The following is a 17,946-nucleotide window of genomic DNA, read 5'->3' on the forward strand; positions in this document are numbered from 1 at the left end:
GGAGCACTGTACCGAGCGCTTGGGAGAGTACAGTACGACGGAAGTGGCAGACCCATTCCCTGCCCACAGGCAGCATACCGTCTAATGGGGGAGACGGTAGTAGAAATAAATAAGTTACAGATGCGTACCTAATCGCTTTGGACTGCGGCTGGAGTGAATAAAAAGTCCAAATCCAAAGGTGACGCAGAAGGGAGCGGGAGAAGAGCAAATGGTGATCCATTCCCTGTCTTGTTGCAAATAGAGTTTTCACTCTCCATTTGCAGCGGGCCAAAGCAGTCTTGCTACGGTCTCTCTGCCACAGTCAGAGTCGTGATGGTTCCCTGTCAGATCGCGTCTCTGCCCTGTAACAGTGATCCTCCTAGCCGGCGTTTCTTTTTCCAACAGGGCCGCTGTGATGTTATCACTCAGCCTCCTGCTGGTTTCCTTTCATTTCCGGGAGCTTGACGTTTCTTCCGGATGGTTTGGATGCTGCTTTTCAATGCTTTAGTTGTTGCATGTATTTGTGTGTGTGTATATATAGCTACAGATATCTACTTTTGTGCAAACTGCAAAATTTTTTGTCCTCTTCCTAAGAGCAGCGCAGCCTAGAGGAAAGCGTTCGGCGCCAGGAGTTAGGACAGCCTGCCTTTCTCCTGCCTTTTCTTTGACTCGCCCATCTTTCCCAGCTAATATCGCCAAGATCCGCCCTAATATCGCCGAGATCCACCCTTTCCTCTCCACCCAAACGGCTACCTTACTGCTACGGGCTCTCGTTATATCCCGGCTAGACTACCGTGTCGGCCTTCTCTCCGACCTCCCTTCCTCCTCTCTCGCCCCGCTCCGGTCTATTCTTCACTCCGCCGCCCGGCTCATCTTCCTGCAGAAACGATCTGGGCCTGTCACTCCCCTTCTTAAACCCCTCCAGTGGTGGCCTATCGACCTCCGCTCCAAACAAAAACTCCTCACTCTAGGCTTCGAGGCTCTCCATCCCCTTGCTCCTTCCTACCTCTCCTCCCTTCTCTCTTTCCACCTCCCACCCCGCACGCTCCGCTCCTCCACCGCCCACCTCCTCGCCGTCCCTCGGTCTCGCCCGTCCCGCCGTCGACCTCCGGGCCGCATCCTCCCGCGGTCCCGGAACGCCCTCCCTCCTCACCTCCGCCAGACCGATTCTCTTCCCCTCTTCAAAACCCTACTTAAAACCCACCTCCTCCGAGAGGTCTTCCCAGACTGAGCTCCCCTTCTCCCTTTACTCCCTCTACCGCACCCCTTTCACCTCTCCGCAGCTTGACCCTCTTTTCCCCCCATCTCCCTCTGCTCCTCCCCCTCTCCCTTCCCCTCAGCACCGTACTCGTCCGCTCAACTGTATATATTTTCATTACCCTATTTATTTTGTTAATGAAATGTACATCGCCTCGATTCTATTTAGTCGCCATCGGTTTTTACGAGATGTTCTTCCCCTCGACTCTATTTATCGCTATCGTTCTCATCTGTCCGTCTCCCCCGATTAAACCGTGAGCCCGTCAGACGGCAGGGACCGTCTCTATCTGTTGCCGACTCGTTCATTCCAAGCACTTAGTACGGTGCTCTGCACATAGTAAGCGCTCAATAAATACTATTGAATCTTGAGATCTTCTCCTGTATCCTCCCAAAATCTATCCTCTCTACCTGGGCCTCTGTCCCCAATCCTTTGCACCTTCTTAAAACACTTTCTCCCTCCCGTCTTTCCTCCCTGACCACCGTCTTCAACTATTAACTGTCCCATGACTTCTTCCCCACTGCTTTCAAACATGCTCGTGTGTCCCCTAACCTAAGAAAGACCCTTGACTCCTCATTTTCCTGCAGTTATCACCCCGTCTTCCTTCCGTCTTTCCTCTTCAAACTCCCGGAGTGGGTTGTTTACATCCACTTCTTCTCCTCCAATTTACTCCTTGATTCCCCCCCTCCGGTCTTCCGTCTCGTTTCCTCCTGCCTTCAGGACGTCGCTACTTGGATGTCCCTCCGACACCTCAAACGTAAAACCTCCGAAGGAGAATCCCTTGTCTTCCCACCAGAACCCTGTCCTCCCCCGACTCTCGCGTCACTGTAGACAACACCACCACCCTTCCTGTCTCACAAGCCGTGTAACCTGTGCATTATCCTCGACTCATCTCTTTCAGTCAACTCACATATTCAATCTGACATCAAAGCCTATTGGCTCTACCTTTATAACATTGCTAAAAATTTGCCCTTTCCTCTCCATCCAGACTGTTACTAGGCACATCCAAGCTCTTATCGTACTCCACCTTGACTGCCTCCTTATTGACCTCCTGGCCCCCAGCCCATACTTCATCTGCTGCTCGGGTTATTTTTCTATAAAACCATTCACTCCACATCTCCTCACTCCACAGGAGCTTCCAGTGGTTGCCCGTCCACCTCCGCATCAGACAGAAACTCCTCACCACCGGCTTTAAACCGCTCAATGGGCTCGCCCCCTCCTTTCTGACCTCACCGATCTCCGACTGCAGCCCAGCCCACACACTTTGCTCCTCTAGTGCCAGCTTGCTCACTTGCCTTGATCTCATCCATCTCACCGACGACCCCTTTCCCGCGTTTTCCCACTGGGCTGGAACTTCCCCCCGCTTCATCTACTCTGGATGATCCCTCTTCCCACTTTTAGTCTTATGAAGGTCACGTCCTCCAAGAGGCATTTTCCCATTAAGCCCACTTTTCCCCAACTCCCTCTCCCTTCCGCATTTAGATCTGAATCCTTTAACACTCGCTATTCACTCCAACCTCAGCCCCTTAGCGTTTATATACATAGCCATAATTAATTAACGTGAATGCCTGTCTCCCCCTCTAGACTGTCTTAAGCAGCGTGGCTCAGTGGAAAGAGCACGGACTTTGGAGTCAGAGGTCATGGGTTCTCATCCCTGCTCCGCCACCTGTCAGCTGTGTGACTTTGGGCAAGTCACTTCTCGGTGCCTCAGTTACCTCGTGTGGCAAATGGGGATTAAGACTGTGAGCCTCACGTGGGGCAACCTGATTACCCTGTATCTACCCCAGCGCTTAGAACAGTGCTCGGCACATAGTAAGCGCTTAGATACCAACATTATTATTATTATTTTTGTTTGGGGCAGGGAACATGTCTACCAGCTCTGTTGTATACTCTCCCAAATGCTTAGTATTAGTGCTCTGCACACAGTAAGCTCTCGGTAAGTTGGTCCCTGCCCTCGAGAACCTGAAAATCTAGTAGGGAAAGTCAGACACCACAAAAAATTTCAGGTAAAATGAAGTCCTAGAGCATGAAGGTACAAACATAAGTTCTAGGAGGTGTGGGGAGTTGAATGACCAAGTAATTCTCAGGTGGCCTGATCGTTTTAAAATTAAGTTAAAAACAAATTCTTTATTCGTGGAGATGTCGATTTAGGGGCTGTAGTTCCTCAGGTTACCGACAAGCTCGTTGTGGGCAGGGAATGTCTCTCTTGTACTTTCGCAAGGGCCTAGTGCAGTGCTCAGCACACGGTAGATGCTCAGTAAATTTGAATGACACCTGCTGTTGAATTTTTGCTTATCGTGGTTGTGTGTGGATGTTTATCAATCAATAAATGGTATTTGTTAAGCTCTTGGGAGAATACAGTGCAATAGAATTGCTCAACACGATCCCTGCACATAAGGATCTTACAGTCCGGAAGGGGATAAAGACGTTAAAATCAATTGCACACAGGGGATATGGAAGAGTGTAATGATATGTACACAAGGGACTGTTTTTCTTTCTCTAATATTGAGCGGTTTGACACTGAAATCAGAGACCTTGAATTAAGCGTGGCTGCCTTCACGTGGCTCCGGATGCCACCGGAGATCTGGGTTGTTTATCTATTTGCACGCATCAGTTGCAGACACCGGAAGGGAGTGATATCTCTGACAACCGTTGCTAAGCAGATGATGTATGTGAATCTAAAGTGAGAAGCTAAAAGGAACCCGACACTTCTAAAATTCAAAATCTGATGTCTACTGGAATTTTTAAACGGTAATTCTGATGACCTCCCCTTTTTTTTCCATTAGAGTTACAATATTTTTTTAAAAAGCCCTCAATATTCCATTTCCCTCAGTAGCCAGGTCTCGTGTAGCTTTAGTTCATCAAACACAATCACCACCAATAATGGGTTGTGGTTTGAGACTGTGAGCCCCATGTGGGACAGGGGCTGCTTCTTCGATCGTGTTTATTGAGCGCTTACTATGTACAGAGCACTGTACTAAGTGCTTGGGATGTACAGTTCGGCAACAGATAGAGACAATCCCTGCCCAACAACGGGCTCAGAGTCTAAACGGAGGAGACAGACAACAAAACAGTCTGGCGTCAACCCTAGTCCTTTGTGCAGTTTTTGGTACGTGGTAAGTGCTTAACAAATAAGCAGCGTGGCTCAGTGGAAAGAGCCCGGGCTTGGGAGTCAGAGGTCATGGGTTTGAATGCCGGCTCTGCTACCTGCCAGCTGTGTGACTGTGGGCAAGTCACTTCACTTCTCTGTGCCTCAGTTACCTCATCTGGAAAATGGGAATGAAGACTGTGAGCCTCACGTGGGACAACCTGATTACCCTGTATCTACTCCAGCGCTTAGAACAGTGCTCTGCACATAGTAAACGCTTAACAAATACCAACATTATTATTATTACCATAATTATTATTATTATTATGCCTTCTCTCAATACCTACTTGCTCTTTTCTCTTACAATTAAGGGAAAGACCATTTATTAGATTCAGTTATAACTTTCATTTGTTGTGTGACAGGTGGTAAATTTCAGCCCTGCCCATCTATCGTCCCACTTCTACACCGTCCATTCGGGAAATCCGGCATTTCACCTGGTCATCCCATGACCAGCCGCACCACTGCGTTACTGGTGGCCATTCTCCTACTCCAACCCAGCCCGCACACTCGACTCTTGTCAATGCCAACCTTCTCACTGTACTTCAGGCTCATCTATCTCACTGCCAACTCCTTGCCCACATCCTGTCTCCCTCCTCGCACCCTCCAGACAATTACTCTCCCCTTCTTTAAAGCTTTATTGAAGGCATATCTCCTCCAAGAGGCCTTTCTGTTCTATTCAGTAGTATTTATTGAGTGCTTATTATGTGCAGAGCACTGTACTAAGCGCTTGGAATGTACATTTCGGCAACAGAGACAATCCCTGCCCACTGACGGGCTCACAGTCTAATCGGGGGAGACCGACAGACAAAAACAATAGCGATAAATAGAATCAAGGAGATGTACACCTCATTAACAAAATGAATAGGGTAATAAAAATATATACAAACAAGCCTTTCCTGGCTAAGCCTTTCCTTCAATCAAACACGTCCTGAGTAAAAATAGGCCAGCTGATGCAATGTTAGTTCTTTCAAATAGCCACATTTGGAGAGGGACAGGTTAAGGAGGGTTCAAATTTGTTGTGTGTATCCAAGCAGAAGCATATCCATTCCATTCTCGGCTTGGGCAGTGGCTAGCGAGTGGAAGGCCACCTGCTACAATTCAAAACTCCCCCGTGCTCGGCAGCAGAGGCATGAGAGAGAGTCGAGGGCGGAGACTTGAGTTTACTGCGCGGAAGGAGAAAATGATAAACCACTGCCGTATTTTTACCAAGAAAACTCTATGGATACACTAGCAGAACGATCGCAGATGGGAGGTGGAGCGTTCTGGGAGAGATGTGTCCATAGCGTCGCTACGGGTCGGATTCGACTCGATGGCATAAGACAAGACAGTGCATACTATTATACTGGACTCTCCCAAGAGCTTAGTTCAGTACTCTGCACATTGTGAGCGCTCAATAAATACCATTGATTGAATTCCTCTTCTCCTTTTCCCTTCTACATCTCCCTGATTGATCCCTTTATTCATCACCCCCTCCCAGTCCCGCAGCACTTATGTACACATCTGCAACTTATTTATATTAATATCTGCCTTCCCCTCCAGACTGTAAGCTCGTTGTGGGCAGGGAACGTGTTTATTGTCGTACTGTACCCTCCCAAGGGCTTCGTACAGTTATCTGCACACAGTAAGCACTCAATAAATAGGGTTGACTGACTGACACTCAGAAGTGGCTGGAACTTCGGGGAAACTTGCAAGTTTCCTCCGTGGGCCCTTGGTTCCGCCTTGCGAGGGAGAGTCGGACAGATCAGGATTCAGGACGAAGCTCAGGGGGTTCGTCAGCGCCGGGGACCCTGACATTCTCCACACCCCAACCAAAATGGGCATAGGTGAATCGAGGAAGGGAACTTTCCCATGCCATTAAGTTTGGTTTCGTGCTCATCTGACATAGCCCTGGGGGCTCAGGATCTATAGGTGTTTTACAGTCTGCTTTATTTTACTGTGGATCGATTCCTCCACCTCAGGAGGCTGATGAAGGGAAAAGAACCCATCCATTTTACTGCTTGTCTTCCACTCATGTGAAATGTTTGATGGCGGAGCAGGCAAAAAACGCCACACTAATTCAGACCAAGAGTCCACTTCTCGGTATTCCGTCTTAGAGGGAGGCGTGAGGGATGGTTGGGGTTAGAGTCTCGATTTCGCCCCTCTTGTTGTCTTTCCTCACGGATGTGGGATCCGGTGAGCATCTCACCTTGATCTTCTTGCCTCAACTGTCCTTGCTACCTTCTTGGATTAATCATAATACCACAATGGATCGATATAGAGAAACAGCACAGCATAGTGGGTAGAGCATGGGCTTGGAAGTCAAAAGGTCATGGGTTCTAATCCCAGCTCTGTCTACTGTGTGACCTAGGCAGATGACCTAGGCTGCTTATGAGAAGCAGCGTGGCTCATTGGAAAGAACACGGGCTTTGGAGTCAGGGCGCATGAGTTCGAATCCCAGCTCTGCCACTTGTCAGCTGTGTGACTGTGGGCAAGTCACTTAACTTCTCTGTGCCTCAGTTCCCTCATCTGTAAAATGGGGATTAAGACTGTGAGCCCCACGTGGGACAACCTGATTCCCCTGTGTCTACCCCAGCGCTTAGAACAGTGCTCGGCACACAGTAAGCGCTTAACAAATGCCAACATTATTATTATTATTAGGCAAGTGACTTTACTTCTCAGTGCCTCAGTTACCTCTTCTGTAAAATGGGGATTGACACAGTGAGCCCCACGTGGGACAGGGACTGTATCCAACCCGATTTGCTTGTATCCACCCCAGCGCTTAGTAGAGTGCCTGGCATATAGTAAGCACTTAACAAATGCTGTAATAATTATCATTACCACAGTTGTGATCTGGCATATTTAGTGAGCACTTATGAATATTTTTGGCTGGCTAATGCATCTCCCTGTGCTTACTGTCCTTTGGGTTGAAATATGACCCTTCATATGGTGAGATGTCATTTAGACTGTGAGCCCGTAATTTGGCAGGGATTGTCTCTATCTGTTGCCAAATTGTACACTCCAAGTGCTTAGTACAGTGCTCTGCACATAGTAAGCGCTCAATAAATACTACTGAATGAATGTTGGTCATTTGTTCAGCTGTGATTGATGAGACTGACAATTCCTTTAGCACTGTATGCATGTAAGGATCTCTCCTCTGCACTGTCGCGTTTTTTACCCTGCCTGTGTTTGCGTCACCCCCTCATAGTGTCACAACCTTCCTGCAGCCTCCGCATCACGCTTGTCATCACAGCTCTGTGCCAACCTGCCCTGTCTTTTGCTCCCATGTCACAGTTATTCACTGCCGTGCTCTGTCGTTTGCGATTTTGCTTGACTCTGCCTACTAACCTCTATGTGTGAGGACGTCTCTTCTCACTTGAAACTGGAGGCAAAAATGAGATTTATGGATTCTGTGCATTTAATTTCTCCGGGCTATCCATAAACCCTTCCATAAGTGGTGAGTTGAAAATCAATTTTTTAAGAGGGTAGACTTCTTTCAGCAAACAGAAGCATCTAAGATCAGTAGATATAATTGATTGGTAGTGCGATCCTCTGACTCTAAATTAAAATGTATTAACCAATCAGTGGTATTTATTGAATGCTTACTGTGTGCTAAACACTTGGGAGAGCACGGTACAACAGAATTGACAGATATGTTCCCTGCCCATAATGAGTGTACAGTCCAGAGGGGGAGACAGACGTGAATATGAATAAATAATTTATAATGATTTATAGACATGTACATAAGTGTTGTGGGATTGAGGGTGGAGTGAATATCAAATATCCAAAGAGTACAGATAATAATAATAATGTTGGCTTTTCTTAAGCCCTTACTATGTGCCAAGCACTGTTCTAAGCTCTGTGGTAGATACAAGGTAATCAGATTGTCCCACGCAGGGCTCACAGTCTTAGTCCCCATTTTCCAGATGAGGGAACTGAGGCACAGAGAAGTGAAGTGATTTGCCCAAGGTCACACAGCTGACAAGTGGCAGAGTGGGGATTAGAACCCTTGACCTCTGATTCCCAAGCCCGTGCTCTTTAATTGCAAAGGTAATGCAGAAGGGTGAGGGAGTCGGAAGAAAAGAGGGCTGAATCAGGAAAGGCCTCTTGGAGGAGATGTGACTTCTGACTAAAGTTATGTCCATATGGCAGCAAATGTCTGTATAATAATAATGATGACGATGGTATTTGTTAAGCGCTTACTATGTGCCAAGCACTGTTCTAAGCGCTGGGGTAGGTAAAGGGAATCAGGTTGTCCCAGGTGGGGCTCACAGGCTACGTCCCCATTTTCCAGGTGAGGGAACTGAGACCCAGGGAAGTGAAGTGACTCACCCAAAGTCACAGCTGACAAGTGGTGGAGCCGGGAGTAGAACCCACGACCTCTGACTCCCAAGATGTATTAATCCCAAGATTGCTCTATGACAGCAATTATTAATCCATCACTCAGTCATTGGTATTTATTGAGCACTTACTGTGTGCGGAGCACTGTAATAAGGTCTTGAGAAAGTACAGTACAACAGAAATAGTAAACCTGATCCCTGCCCACAAGAAGCTTACGGTCTCTAGATCTGCGGAAACTAATTAGCGGCCGGGCGATCGTTGTGGGAAGCAATATCTTGTAAGAACCAGTTCGTTCCCAAACATATGTTTTTGAAGTACTGGGGGTTTTTCCAACCAAAAGCCTCCTGATTTATCCCCGAGTCACTCCCAGATCATTTTATACCATGGAATAATAATGTTGGTATTTGTTAAGCGCTTACTATGTGCAGAGCACTGTTCTAAGCGCTGGGGTAGATACAGGTTGTCCCACGTTAGGCTCACAGTCTTAATCCCCATTTTCCAGATGAGGTAACTGAGGCCCAGAGAAGTGAAGTGACTTTGCCCACAATCACACAGCTGACGAGTGGCAGAGTCGGGATTCGAACCCGTGACCTCTGACTCCCAAGCCCGGGCTCTTTCCACTGAGCCACGCTGCTTCTTCTGGAACCTCTCTGGGCCACATTTCTCCCCATCTGCCAACTCTGTTGACTCGTATGCTCACAAGCGCTTAGTACAGCAAGCGTTCAATAAATGTCACTGATGAATGGAAAACCTAGTTAAAGTAGCTGGTGATTCCCAGGCCTTGATTTCTAGCACATAAATAATCACTTAATAGATGCCTTTAAAAAAAAAAAAGCACTGCCTCATATATAAAAGCGGAATGAATGAGACTCTAGATTTTATACGGGAGCCTAAACTCATGACTGTAGGATCATCATCGGCAGAGAACGTGTCTGCCGACTCTTGTATCTTACTCTTCCAAGCGCTTAGTACACTGCTTTGCACACTGTAAAGAGTTCAGTAAATACCATTAATGATGACGCTCCCTCAGGCAGCTGTTCTCTACGTCTCTGAATAAGGACCCGAGACTTCTTTGGAATGGTATTCGGATTAGTTACGTTATGAAGTGCTTATCGTGTGCCAGACGCTGTGCTGGGCACTGGGGTACATACGAGATAATCCGATTGGATACACAGTGGTCCCACACAGTGCTCACAGTGATCTCACAATTATCCCCATTTTGCAATCAATCGGTAACATTTATAGAGAAGCAGCGTGACTTAGTGGAAAGAGCCCGGACTTGGGAGTCAGAGGTCGTGGGTTCTAATCCCGGCTCCGCCGCTCGTCAGCTGTGTGACTTTGGGCAAGTCACGTAACTTCTCTGGGCCTCAGTCACCTCACCTCTACAATGGTGATTAAGACTGTGAACCCCACGTGGGACAACCTGATAACCTCATATCTATCCCAGCGACTAGAACAGTGTTTGGCACATAGTAAGCGCTTAACAAATACCATCATTATTATTTATTGAGCACTTTGTGTTTGCAGAGTACTCTACTAAGTGCTTCAGAGAGTACAACAGAGTGTGTGGACGTGATCCCTGTCCTGGAACTGGTTACAATCTAGTGAGAGAACGGGATGAAACTGGGTTAAAGTGGCTTGTACCCTCCTTGAGGGGATGGATTGGATCGTGGCTGTCTACTATATTGTCCTCTCCCAGGGGCCTACTACAGTGCCGAGCACTCAGTAAATACCACAGATTGGCTGGAGGGGTTTAAGTGACTTACTCAGCGGGTCAACCAGCAGGCCAGTGGCAGAGCAAGGATTTGAACCGGGTCTCCTGCTGCCCTGCCTCCACACTGCCCCCGAAAGTAGTAAGCGAATGCTGTCGCCACGGTGGGCAGAAATCATCGGAGTCGGCTAAGGAGGCAGATCTAAGGTGGATAGCCTCTAGCGAGTAACATTTGAAATGGTCAGAGCCAGCTTCTCCCCTCTGGATTCGGGATCCGAAGGTCTTGGTTCATCGATGATATTTATTGAGCGCTGACTGGGTGCAGAGCACTGTGCCGAGCTCTTAACTTCTGGCCCCCGGGACAAGTTCGAGGCTCCTAGTAGAGGCAGGAAAGATGGCGTATTAAAGACAGAATAAGCACCTTGAATCATTTTAAAGGAAATGCCAGATAAGCATCTGGGGAGATTTCAGTCAAGGATTCTTTTACGGGCTTAGTAAAGAGGAATAAGTGCTTAGTACAGTCCTTTGCACCAGTAAGCGCTCTATAAATCCGATTGAATGGATTAATGCAATTGAGTGAATGAATAATGTCATAAAAGAAAGCCAGTTTTTGAAGACTTTCGTTGTGGCCTAGTGGAAAAAGCACAGGCTTGAGAGTCAGAGGCCCTGGGTTCTAATTCAGGTTCTGCCACATGTCCGCTGTGTGACCTTGGGCAAGTCACCTCACTTCTTATGGGAAGCAGCGTGGCTCAGTGGAAAGAGCCTGGGCGTCGGAGTCAGAGGTCATGGGTTCGACTCCCGACTCTGTCTCTTGTCAGCTGGGTGACTGCGGGCATCACAACTTCTCTGTGCCTCAGTTACCTCATCTGTAAAATGGGGATGAACTGTGAGCCTCACGTAGGACACCCTGATTACCCTGTATCTACCCCAACGCTTCGAATAGTGCTCTGCACACAGTAAGCACTTAAATACAAAATACCAACATTATTATTCTTTGTGCCTCAGCTCCCTCATCTGCAAAATGGAAACTCAATACTTGTTCTCCCTCTTACTTAGACTGTGAGCCCCATATGGGACCTGATCGCCTTGTACCTACCCCAGTGCTTAGTACAGTGCTTAGTACAGTGCTGCGCACATAGGTGATTCGTCCATTCCAAGCGCTTAGTACAGTGCTCTGCACATAGTAAGCGCTCAATAAATACTATTGAATAAATACTATTGAATAAATACTATTGAATGAATGCTTAACAGATACCACGATTATTATTATTACTGTTGTTGGTATTGTCAGAGAGAGAGAGAGAAAGGTGGATGGAAGCAGCAAATCGAGATGCAGGAGGCTCCCTTGTCTTGTCTTATGCTGTTGAGTCGTCTCCGACTCACAGAGGCTCCGTGGACACATCTCTCCTAGAACGCCCCACCTCCTTCTCCCATCGTTCTGGTAGTGGATCCACAGAGTTTAAAATCCATGGAATAGTCTATCCAAGCTGCAGCACCCCTTCCTGGTCTTGGATCAGCTTTCCTCGTCTCGGACAAACTCCCAGGATAATGCCGACATTGATGGACTCTTCCCCGAGGCTTCTCTCTCGTAGATTCAGCCCAGGTTTCGTAGGATTTTGAAAGTATACTGTTTTGTTCAAATGTTTATCGAGGGTGGGAAGGCCAAGCGCTTAGTACGGTGCTTTGAGTGGGTGAACAAACCCCCTTTATTGGTCCGATTTTTCCATCTGAAGTAAAAGTATATTTCATTTAACTTTGATTTTCGTACAACAAGCCCTCTTTTAGGGGAGCTGGGGGGACTTCAAAGCTAAATAGTGGTTTGGCGGTCATCTTGCAGCGCAGTTTCCTATGGCCGAACATTTTGGTTCTGTGATAACCCAAATAGTATAATCCGTGTCATGGTTTTGCCGAGCAGTTTTCAGTTTTGATGACTAGAGCTAGATTCCTCTCAATTCATTTTTAAGTTCCTATGCCCTAATTAGAGTGCAGAGTCTTTCAGGATCGTAAACACCTCCTAAAGTGGTATTCCAGGATAATTTTGAGTGGTTTCTAATCGAGTTTGAGGTAATTCAGTCCACTGTGTACTTTGATTTGTCTGTAGAAGCAGATGATGTTGATAGATTTATGCACTGCCAGACATTTGCTCGTGAGTGAAGAAAAGGGAAATAAATATAATCTAACTAACTGAATTTTGTCTCCTTCCCTTTTGATTTTTCAATCTAAAAACGAGTACCTCATTCCCAGCTAACCTTTCTTTTCTATTTCATAACAGCCAGCCGATGGAAGAGTCTCTTCTCTTCACCCGCTTCCTTGGCTTTTCCTTATAGTTCCGTTGCAAGACTCACCCCATATAACAATGGCTTAAACGCTCCCAGCTTCTCTAAAATCACCAATAAAGCAATACTAACACCTGAAAGAGCAGGTAATGTTGAACATGTTTTATTTATTAGAATGCTTAAATGAACCTTGTCGCCTTCGGTACCACTTTACCATGAAAGAGTAATTCTGTCCTGGTGGATCTTTTTGTTTGCAACTCTGGATCTAGTTCATCGGTCTTTCATTTGTATTTGTGGAGCACAACTATGTGAACAGCACTGACCTAAGCATTTGACTGTGGTATTTGTTAGGCACTGGGGCAGATGCGGTATAATCAGATCACAGATTAGTAGACCCAATCCCTGCCCTAAGGGATTTTACATTCTGGTGAGGGAGACTAAAGCAACAATAACAATAATTCGTTAAGTACGTACCAGGTGCCAAGCACTGTACTAAGCTCTGGGGTCAGTACAAGATAATCTGATCCCACCTGGAGCTCACAGCCTAAATAGGAGGAAGAAGAAAAGTTTTGAATCCCCATTTAGCAGATCGGAGAGCTGAGGCGTAGAAAAGTTAAGTGACTTACCCAAGGTCACACAGCAGGTAAGTGGTGGAGCCAGGGTTAGAACCCAGGACCTGTGACTGGGGAAATCGGACATGAGTTAAGTAATGGGGCATGTAAGATATGTGGAAGTATTCAGGAGGTTGAGAGTACTCAGGATATAAGTGGTGGGGAAGTACTTAAATGGCATTTAGGGGGAATATAAAGCGGAGAGTTTAGAAGTTAATCAAGAAAGGCCTCCTGAAGCTGTGTAATCTCTGAAGAGCTTTCATTCATTCGGTCGTATTTGGTGAGCGCTTACTTTGTGCAGAGCACTGTACTAAGCTCTTGGGAAAATACACTGTAACGATAATAATAATAATAATGTTGGTAATTGTTAAGCGCTTACTATGTGCAGAGCACTGTTCTAAGTGCTGGGGTAGATGCAGGGTAATCAGGTTTTCCCACATGGGGCTCACAGTCTTAATCCCCATTTTACAGATGAGGGAACTGAGGCCCAGAGAAGTGAAGTGACTTGCCCACAGTCACACAGCTGACGAGTGGCAGAGCCGGGATTTGAACCCATGACCTCTAGCTCCCAAGCCCGTGCTCTTTCCACTAAGCCACGCTGCTTCCAATTATCAGCAGACACATTCCCTCCCCACAGCGAGCTTGAAGATGGGTGCAGTGGACAGTCAGTTACAAAAGGTGAGGGAATTTCAGGCCGTGGGGAGGGCACGGGCAAGAGTTGGATAGCGGGAGAGGCGAGGATGAGGCACCGCGGGTAGTTCGGCTGGAGAGGAATGGAGAGCGGGAGCTGGGGTGTAGTGGAGAAGAGAGTGGGTACAGGGGAGGGTGAGAGAGCCAAGAAAAGAAAAATGTGAGATTCCTTTGGCCGTCATCCCTGTCCCTCCGATGTTGAGCGACTGCGCTATCTGTGTAGCAACAGGCCGGAGTTCTGCTAGTTGGCAGAGGTGGTCGGCAGGGCACAGGGAATAGCACAGAACCTTTAGCCCAACACCGTTGCTTGGGGCAAAAGAAGAATTTCTGCCCTTCAAACTCCCTCCCCGCCCGCCCCCCCTTAACTTTCCTTGGGCTAAGCATTGTGGCCTAGTAGAAAGGACACAGGCCCGGGAGTCAGAGGATGTAGATTCTAATTCCAACTCTGCCACTTGTCGACGATGTGGCCTTGGGTAAGTCACTTCACTTCTCTGTGCCTCAGTTCCCTCATCTATAAAACGCAGATCAAGACTGTGAGCCCCGTATGGGGCAGGGACCATGTCCAACCCGATTTGTTCGTATCTACGCTTAGAACAGTACCTGGCACATACTAAGAACTTAACAAATACCACATTTATAATTATTGTTATCTGTAGAACTGCTCCTGTCCTGTAGTGATTCTGTTGCCAAGTTAATCATATGCAGAATTCTTCAGCGATATCACTGAAACCAGCAAAATGTTCTGTTTCAAGAGGGAGGGGAGGGAGGAAAGAGACCAAGTCAGCAGGAAAAAAAAAAAAATCGGCTGCCGCGAGCCGATTCTTAAGACTTCAGCTTTATGTACTCTCGTTCGAACCTTAAATGAAATTTATTCTTCACGTGACTCGTGTGTCACTTGAAGATGTTTGGGGGTGACTGTGCTCCTTTTCGAACCACGCCCACCACCCGCAGCCATAACTGCCTGTCCTTGAACACAATATCGTGAAGTTCGCCATTTGAAATTATAGGTACATTTTGATTTCTGTGGCCTTCAGAGAAGGAATGAAACCCGAAAGGGCGTGGTGGTGGTTGGGTTGGGTGTTTTTCAGGTTTGATTTTTGTAAAAACAAATGTGTTCTCTTTCTAGGTTTTCCATCCAGGGGGTCCCCCCTCAGCCACCAGTCATCTATAGACAGCGAGCTAAGCACCTCAGAACTGGAGGACGATTCCATCTCCATGGGGTATAAACTACAGGACCTCACCGACGTTCAGATCATGGCTCGTCTGCAGGAAGAGAGTACGTTCCTCTTTTCCTTCAATCAGTGGTATTTATTGAGTGCCTATCATGTGCATGGCACTGTCTTAAGCGCTTGGGAGAGCAGAGTACAACACTTAGCAAACTCGTCCCCCGCCCACAACGAGTTAGAGGCGGGGACAGACATTAATATAAATAATTTATAACTGTAATTTAGAGATATGTACATAAGTGCTGTGGGGTTGAGGGTGGGCGAGTATCAGATGCCTAAAGCTCACCTATCCTAGTGCGTAGATAAGGGAGAGGGAACGGGGGGGAAGGGGCTTAATTGGGAAAGGCCTCTCGGAAGAGCTGTGACCTTCCGTGGGATATCTGGCTCTGTGGTTTAGAAGCATTGCGGTCTAGTGGAAAGAGCACGGGCCTGGGAGTCAGAGGAACTGGGTTCTAATCCTAGCTCCACCACTTACCTGCTGTGTGACCTTGGGTAAGTCACTTACCTTCTCTATGCCTCAGTTCCCTCATTTGCGAAAGGGATTTATTATCTGTTCTCCCTTCTAGGAGACAGTGAGCCCCAGGTGGGCCCTGATTATCTTGTATCTGCCCCAGTGCTTAATAATTATGGTATTTTATTAAGCGCTTACTTTGTGCCAGGCACTGTACTAAGCGCTTGGGTGGACACAAGCAGATCGGGTTAGATAGAGTCCCTGTCCCACGTGGGACTTAGGGTCTCTGGCCCCATTTGACAGATGAGGTAACTGAAGCACAGAAAAGTAAAATGACGTGCCCAAGGTCACACAGCAGACAAATAGCGGTCAGGATTAGAACTCATGATGTTTTGACTCCCAAGTCCATGTACTAACCACTATGCCATGCTGCTTCCCCGTCAGTACTTGGAACATAATGAGCACTTAACAAATAATGCAATTATTATTACTATTTATTATTCAGGGCTCTGGATATAGTAAGCACTCAAAATGCTATTGATTAGTGGAAAGAGCCCAGGCTCGGGAGTCAGAGGACCTGGGTTCTAATTCCGTTCTGCCACTTGCCTGCTGGTGACCTTGGGCAAGTCATTTAATTGTCTCTGTGCCTCAGTTTCCTCATCTGGGAAATGGGGATTAAGTACCTGTACTCCTTCCCCTTTAGATTGTGCACCCCACATGGGACAGAGGCTATGTATCACATCTGATGGTCTCGTTTCTACCGTCAGTGCTCAATATAGTGCTTGTCACATAGTAAGCGCTTAACAAATGCTCCAGTCAATATTATATATTACTGACTGGAGCATTTGTTAAGCGCTTACTCTGTAGCAAGGTTTAGCGTGACAGTGGAAAGAGCACGGGCTTTGGAGTCAGAGGTCATGGGTTCGAATCCCGGCTCGGTCACTTGTCAGCTGTGTGACTTTGGGCAAGTCACTTAACTTCTCGGTGCCTCAGTTACCTCATGTGTAAAATGGGGATGAAGACTGTGAACCCCACGTGGGGCAACCTGATGCCCCTGTGTCTACCCCAGTGCTTAGAACAGTGCTCGGCACGTAGTAAGCGCTTAACAAATACCAACATTATTATTATTATTATTAAAACTTTGATGTGGACCTTTTAAGGGACGGAGGAGGCTCCCAAGCCTTGGCGAGTGACCTAGGGAGACCAAAGCTCTTTGAGGCTCTTGGTTGTCGCTCCGTTTTACAAATCACCACACCCCCTCCAGCTCCCGAGAGCATCGAATTGTAATAAAACAATATCTTCCAAGTGTCCATTATCACCTCCTAAAGTCCTAGTGTCAGAAACGGGGATAGAGCTGGAGATCTTCTAATCCAGCCTCCTGCCTCTAGGTGGTCAGTCACATCTATTTATTGCTATTGCTATTGTCCTTGTCTGTCCGTCTCCCCCGATCAGACCGTAAGCCCGTCAGAGGGCAGGGACTGTCTCTATCTGCTACGGATTTGTCCATTCCAAGCGCTTAGTACAGTGCTCTGCACAGAGTAAGCGCTCAATAAATACTGTTGAATGAATGAATGAATCTAGGCGTCTCACCAGTGTCCGTCAGGGTAATTTGCAGTCGAAGATGGTGCTCCTGACGGTAAAGGGTCATCTCTGTGTGGGTTGTAGCAAATAAACAGGTCTCTCTTCTAACCCTTTGCCCGGAGAGGCAAGCACTGCGGTCCGAAAGAGAAGTAGCATGGCTTAGAGGAAAGAGCACGGGCCTGGGAGTTAGAGGACCTGAGTCCTATTCGCCGCTCTGCCACTTATCTGCCACTTGAGCAAGACACTTCACTTCTCTGGGCCTCTGTTACCTCATCTATAAAATGGGGATTAAGACTGTGAGCCCCAGGTGGGAGAGGGACGGTGTCCAAACTGATTAGCTTGTATCTATCCCAGCGCTTAGTGCAGTGCCTGGCACATAGTAAGCACTTAACGGATTCCATTTAAAGAAATAGGGCTCTGAGGCACCAGGGCAACTAGGTGCTGCTATCCCCCCCGCCCCCAATAATAATAGTAATAATAGTGGTCTTGGTTAAGCACTTTGTGTCAAGCACTGTTCTAAGGGCTGAGGTAGGTACGGGTCGGACACAGTTTCTGTCCCACATGGGGCTGACGGTCAAAGTAGGAGGAGGAAGAGATAGTGAATCCCCATTTTACAGATGAGCTGACGGAGACCCAGGGAGGAGAAGCAGTGTGGCTCAGTGGAAAGAGCCCGGGCTTGGGAGTCAGAGGTCACGGGTTCT

General features: G+C 47.3%; 1 protein-coding gene across 1 annotated transcript in view; it reads left to right on the forward strand.

Moving 5' to 3' along the window:
* Positions 1-17,946, forward strand: part of SLAIN1 (SLAIN motif family member 1) — a 74,891-nt gene that overhangs the window by 31,877 nt on the left and 25,068 nt on the right. Inside the window, 1 exon segment of the mRNA XM_029058542.1 lies at positions 15,114-15,263. Coding sequence (XP_028914375.1) covers positions 15,114-15,263 — 150 coding nt within the window.

Source organism: Ornithorhynchus anatinus, chromosome 2, assembly GCF_004115215.2.
Source record: "Ornithorhynchus anatinus isolate Pmale09 chromosome 2, mOrnAna1.pri.v4, whole genome shotgun sequence".
Taxonomy (NCBI): domain Eukaryota; kingdom Metazoa; phylum Chordata; class Mammalia; order Monotremata; family Ornithorhynchidae; genus Ornithorhynchus; species Ornithorhynchus anatinus.